Source organism: Erpetoichthys calabaricus, chromosome 12, assembly GCF_900747795.2.
Source record: "Erpetoichthys calabaricus chromosome 12, fErpCal1.3, whole genome shotgun sequence".
NCBI classification, from domain to species: Eukaryota; Metazoa; Chordata; class Cladistia; order Polypteriformes; family Polypteridae; genus Erpetoichthys; species Erpetoichthys calabaricus.
Window position 1 is genome coordinate 84,872,054 of NC_041405.2, and position 6,377 is coordinate 84,878,430.

The following is a 6,377-nucleotide window of genomic DNA, read 5'->3' on the forward strand; positions in this document are numbered from 1 at the left end:
TAGATGCAGTAGGCATATTCCTTTTACAGCTCCTAACGTGGTTGAAGCCACACCCATGCAAATTAGTCAAGGGCACTATTCCTCAATCCCTGTGCACACTGTCAACTTCTCAAATCCTTATTTTTTCTCTGCAGGACTGCTACTGAGTGTCCATTTACACTTTGCTCTGTTATTCACTTCCTTTACTCAATTTCCCTTGCTTTCTACTTCCAGCTGACACTTCCTGTCATAAGCCTGCCTTGTTTGTGGTTGGTAGTATCTTCTAAGGTTTCCACTGCTGTTTTCATTGCTTGTGTACTACTTTATGTCTGTGATCTCACACCATGTTAATGCACAACCCTACTTTGGTACACATTGGAACAAAAATCTTTTTACTAGTTAAGACACTCATGTACTACAGCACCTGCATTTAACAGAATACTTGCACACATTTACCATTCATCATTGGCAAGCAAGTTTGGATTAATTTCCACCTCTGCCTCACTTTGTGAATGATCACGTCCCTTTGCCCAACTACTAAATTATAATCATTTTTCTCAATGCAGATTCTGTTAAAATAAGAACAGTGCTCACGCAGACAAAGACAGGAGCAATACAAAAATAAAAATTAAACCAATTCATCATCATAATTTGTTCTCCTGGCTATATGAAGTTCAAATTCTCTTATTTTTCCTCATTTTCTGCTTCATACATTTCAGTTAGCTGCAACCTCAGTGTTTCCTTGAATTTTATCATGCACTGTTTTTAGGTTATTGGTGGGATGATGACAACTGCAAGCATTTAACATAAATATTTATTTTGCTTTTAAATATCTTTAATAAAAGAATGGAATTCATACTTAAAAATTGGATTAATGCAGAGAGTACAAAATAGTATGATTGCTTATAAGCTAAAAACAAATCTCAGTTCTTATCATAATAAGCCAGCTGCTATTAGTCTCAGAGAGAGGTAACGTGTCTGATAAGAGCTTCTCTGGATTGACCTGTTGCAGCTTACAGCCATTCCCACCGGTGGCACAGACTAACAGGTGCTGTCTCCTGCTGCTGTATTGGATAGGTGTTAATATCTCTGTAAAAATCTGAAGTTAACATATCCTTAGTAAGGTCTGCTATGATCCTGCAATAAGGCTCTTGTGTAGTTTGGACACGATGTCTGACCGGTGGATGCATGCTGCTGCAAGAGCAAGCCCCGGCAGATCGGTGTAGGTCGAGGTACGCAGATATTCAAAGAGGTCTTCAAATGTGTTCAGGTTGCTCAGGATATCTTTCTGGATGCACAGGGCCCGACCAAGCCGCTTCAGTGTTCCTCGGCCCCCAGAGTTGACCAATAATGAGATATCTTGCAAGGTGTCATAGTCTAGGCTTTCAAGATTTTTTCCTAACAATCAGAAAAAGATGGTGATCAGTTAATTTACAAGAGAGTACACCTGACAAGATTGCTGTTTGGCCAATGGCTAACAAAGTGAAAAATGACAAGTCCTAATATGTCCAACTTTAATAGAATAACTACTAATTAAAAATATACTAATTGAGAAATATGTAAATAGTATTTTACTTTATGGTTAAGTAGTTGCCCTCTCTCAATTAGCCCCATTGTAAATAATTGGGAGTGTATGTGCATGTGTCTTGCAACAGACTGGCATCCTGTCCAGGGTTATTTCCTGCCTTGTGCCCAGTGCTGTAAGGATAAGCTTTGATCTATACTACTCTGAATTGGTTTAAGTGGGTTTCAGAATTTTTTTTTTTTTTTTTTGCATATGTATATAGATCATCATAAACAAAGAAAACAGAATACTAATTAAGTGCAGGAGAAGGCACAAAATCACTTCAGATACTGAAAGACTCTTTAAGGCATTAAACTACACACTTCTATCTTTTCAGTTATTACAGACAGAATTCATTTCAGGAATGTTTTCATGTAATATTCTATTTCATATTTTAAACCTAGATATTTGTTTAATTGTAATCTTAATATATTTAATTTGAATGTTTAACACTGATCAAAAAACACAAAAACCTTGTCTAATGGTAAACTGAAAGCAAACATTTATTGATTCCACTGAATTAATAAAGAAAATGACTTCACCAGTTTCATAAGTATCACGTTTTGCTTTGAAACACCTGCAGTACATAAACTTTGAGCCAACTAGGTGTTGTTGGAGCTCATGCAGTCTAAATTGGGTGACAGAGCAGTTAACCTGTAGTTTAATTTTCTCCATTTGCCTGTGTGCATTTTTGTAACCTGAGTACTCTATTTCTCCATCTCAAATATTAGAATATTAGGTTAGCTGGTGACTATGACTTGGTCTGATGTAAGTATATGTAAGTTTGTGCGATTGTGCTCTTTGGACTGGCATGTCATAGAAATTGGTTCCTGTCTTACACCCCGAACAGTTGGGGCAGGTCCTGACATTCTGCAACCCTGTATCAAATGACGTGTGTTTGAAAATTAATGGATAGATGGAAAATTTGAAGTTGGAGTGCAATAAAAATGTTCAATATATCTATTTCAAGAGAAATGGAAACAGTATACAGTAGCATGATTGTAAATCTTAGTATACAGCGTCACAGATATAATTACTATGTCACTGTTTTTATTCTTTAAAATGGTTATGCTAATATATGAAAGATTTTCCTGTATTATGATGGAACGGTCCTTATGGATGACGCTGCAGTTTTGACTTGCTGGGGCTACTGGCTACTTTAAGCAGGTGTTTAAAGCTGTTCCTCCAGCTAGGTCATTGGGCATCTCTGGTTCCTCAATTCTTGAGGCTGATCCTCCAATTACCTGTGAAATAGCTGATCATCACTGAGATTGCTTAGGTGGTGAACCAGCTGTGGGTAGGGAAGGCTGCAGGGTTTTGTGGTATCTGGGGTGAACTTCTCCAGGCTGGTGGTTTGGCTGTCCTCCTAGCATTGCAAGCAATCTTTGCTTCCATTTTGGAGACAGGCGTCATCCCAACTGACTGGAAAATGGGACTTGTTGTCCCTATCTGAAAGGAAAGGGTGATCACCTGGAATGCAACAACTACAAGGGGATAACACTGCTCTCGGTGTCTGGTAAGTTTCTCAGTAGATGGATTGGGAGAGCATGGGGGGGGGGGGGTCATGAAGTCGCTGGAAAGGGGTGTTTGGTGCTCCTAAAATCTTTGCAAAAAGACGATTGTCCAAGTCCTTACAGTCCTAGTGCTTGGTGTTTTGCTATATGGTTGCAAGACATGGATGCTATCCAGTTACCTGAGACAAAGACTGGACTCCTTCGAATCTTTGTCTCTTTGGAGAATCCTTGGGAACCACTGGATTAACTTTGTGTCAAATGAGTGGTTGCTCACGAAGTCCGAATGAGGCACAATACCTGTACTGTCAGTGAGCATCAGTATTGGCACTATGGCCATGTGGTACAATTCCCCAGAGGTGATCCAGCTCACTGGATCCTCATTGTTGAGGACACAAGTGGCTGAACCAAGCATGCATAACACCTGGCTGTGGCAGATAGAGGGTCATTTCTGGAGGGTGGGACTGGACTGTATGTCTGCCTGGGGGGTTGCCAACCATTATCATTCATTTTGTGTGTGGGTGTCGCAAAGCACTGTACCAGTGCATGCTCTCCAACCAGACCGAACCTATATTAACCTTGATTTCTTTTGAATCCACAGAGAGTATAAATATTTTAACTTGTACTGAGAACATGAGACACTATAAGAACTACAGAACAAAGCCCTTTTGAAATGTTAACATCCAGATAACATTTAAAATACAAGTTTAGAACTTGTCTGAATTTCTGGTTACAAAAGGACAGAGTATGAAGAAGAGGTGTACATGGAATTATATCATTTAATGAGCAAATGTAAATAATAATTGAAGAAGTTGAAAAGGAGGAATGCACTACACTGTGCTGCTTGTTCTATTTAAACAATGGTTTAGCATCTTCATGCTGTCTTGTTGGAATTTATTGTGCCATGCTCTGAGGCTAAGGATCTGTGCTGGTATTCAGAAGGTTGCTGGCTCGAATCCCCGTCACTGCCAAAAGAGATCCTACTCTGCTGGGCCCTTGAGCAAAACCCTTAACCTGTAATTGCTCCAGGGGCGCTGTACAATGGCTGACCCTGCGCTCTGACCCCAAGGGGTATGCGGAAACTAACAAATTCCTAATACAAGAAATTGTATAAGGCGAAATAAAGAACAAAAATCAAAAAAAAAAAAAATCTAAATCTTTGGACCTTTTCTCCAAATCAACCCACCTGGGCACAGATTGAATGACAACACATTTTGCCTGAGGTGAGAAACTTCCCTTTGTTTCTCTTATACCAGGGACTCTCTTATAATAATATTTACAAAAAAGAAACCAGCATTAACTGCTAAGCTAAGAGCTACTGCATTTTCTCTAATGTTTGAGTGTTTTGTCCTCTGCTGCTATCTTAAGGTATGTGTTGGTATTTTCAGACTTGCTTTAGGCCACAAGATAACAAAATAAAATATGAAGGGAGCATTTGCTTGCTGCAAAATACACTAGAAGAGACCAGTCCTCTAAAAATTAACCATATGGACAAGAAGATCCCTAGTCATGGTGGCCCTAAAATATGATGATGCCATTGCAAAAGAATATACAGTCTTCCAAAAACTGACAATGGAGAAACTGCATAAAATAACAATTGTCAATATGCCTAATGTATCTGGCCTTCAAGGGAGTAGAGAACAATTAAACTCATTGTTGAAAAAATATAAAATATCAGCTACTGTATATTTTGCCAGTGGACATATAAGAGGCTCTGAAACAAATAAAAAAAATATCTGTGGTCTGATGAGACCAAAATTCACCATTCGGCATCGGTTTATAGGTCTATGCTTGGCAAACATAACTCAACTACTGTATATCCCTGTTGTGAATCCTGATGGAGGCAGGATCGGAGATAAGGCAGATGAATCAGAGTTGATAACAATCCCTGGAGGAAAATGAATTTCAGCAATTTAATGAAGAGAAATTAGCATTAATTTCCATTTTTTTGCAAATACTTCTTTGGGCAATTTCTGCCAGATATTAACAGGAAAAAGATTATTACTTTATTAGTCAGTCTTTCTTTATGTTTATTTAAAAAGATCTAACAAATTTTGTCTTCACTTTGGCCTTGTAGACAAATAGCAAAAAATAACAATAAAATGAGAAATGTATTGAACAATATTCATAACTGTATATACAGTATGTGAAAACACCAACACATGGGAGTATTACTTCTATTTGTGCATTTGCTCCTCCTTGTCTATAAATACAGAAGGCTGCAATTGTGCCTCCACCTATTCAAAGCAGGATCTGTACATCATTATTAGTTTGAGAGGAAGGCTTCAGCTATTTCAAATAAGTAAAGCACAAACCTTTATTGATATTTGGATAAGACAGAAAGAGGGTGAGGAGAGTTTTGTCTTGTTGCCAGGGTAAGTAGGCAGGGCCCTGTTATGGTGATTAATGCGCCAATACCCTGAGGCACAAGGCTAAGCAACATAATCAAGTGCCTAGAGAGGAAGTCTGTGGGATTCAGCAGGGAATCTCAAGCAGGGTGTTGCAGTATTTCTGGGGACTCATTTAAGAGTTCAGTCTACCCAGATACTGCCTTGAAGCCATGCAGGGCTCAGTGCAGCTGAAAAGTGTCTTCCTAATTAAACTAGTATATGAAACTTCTTAGAATTGGGTATCCTCCAAGAATTTGTATCTAATATAAGAAGAACCCTCCCAAGAACTGTAGACAACTGCTAATCGGAACTGATGGAATTTCGTTGTCTTTTCAAAAGAAAGGCCAAGATACTTCCTCAGAGATCTGTAGTTTTAAATCTGTGGAGGGGAGTGGTAATATGAATCTAAGAGTCAGGAAGTGATTAAAGTGACAGCTTACTGGTAGATAGTACTGATAAAGAAAAAGGAGTAACTGGAGATAAGCAGAGACTTAATGTGTGGTATTGAGAACTGGGAAAATGTGGAAGTCGCCTGACTAACATTATAAGGCAAGGTACCGTGTACAGAGGTCAAAGTTCTTGTTAAAAAAAAAAAAAAAAATATTACTTTGGATATATTTGACTCTATTTACATCTTCTTTTTTGGAAAGGTGCCTAGAGGACTCTTTCCTGTCAATTATACTGTATGTACAGTTTGTATAGAAGGCAGGCAGAGGAGGAAAAAAATGGAAAAAGGTGTTGGATCATTGAGTGGTGAGAAAAGAGCTATATAAATGTAAAGAATTATTATTATTTGTGTGATTTGGTGTGCACTCTAATGGATATTTGTTCATCTATTTGTTATAGAAACCACTAGGAAATCTATTAGAATAAAAAATATTTTTTGTTTCCTAAATCAGTGCCCTGAAATTAAGGAAATCAGTAGACAACACC

The 6,377-nt window shown here is 38.2% G+C and overlaps 1 protein-coding gene across 2 annotated transcripts in view; it reads right to left on the reverse strand.

Moving 5' to 3' along the window:
• Positions 1-779: 779 nt before the first annotated feature.
• LOC114662373 (tumor necrosis factor receptor superfamily member EDAR-like) overlaps positions 780-6,377 on the reverse strand; it is a 52,265-nt gene continuing 46,667 nt past the window's right edge. For both annotated transcript variants that reach the window (XM_028815792.2, XM_051935181.1), the window contains one exon: positions 780-1,377. In XM_028815792.2, coding sequence (XP_028671625.1) covers positions 1,109-1,377 — 269 coding nt within the window. In that variant the 3' untranslated portion in view covers positions 780-1,108. The remainder of the gene's footprint in view (positions 1,378-6,377) is intronic.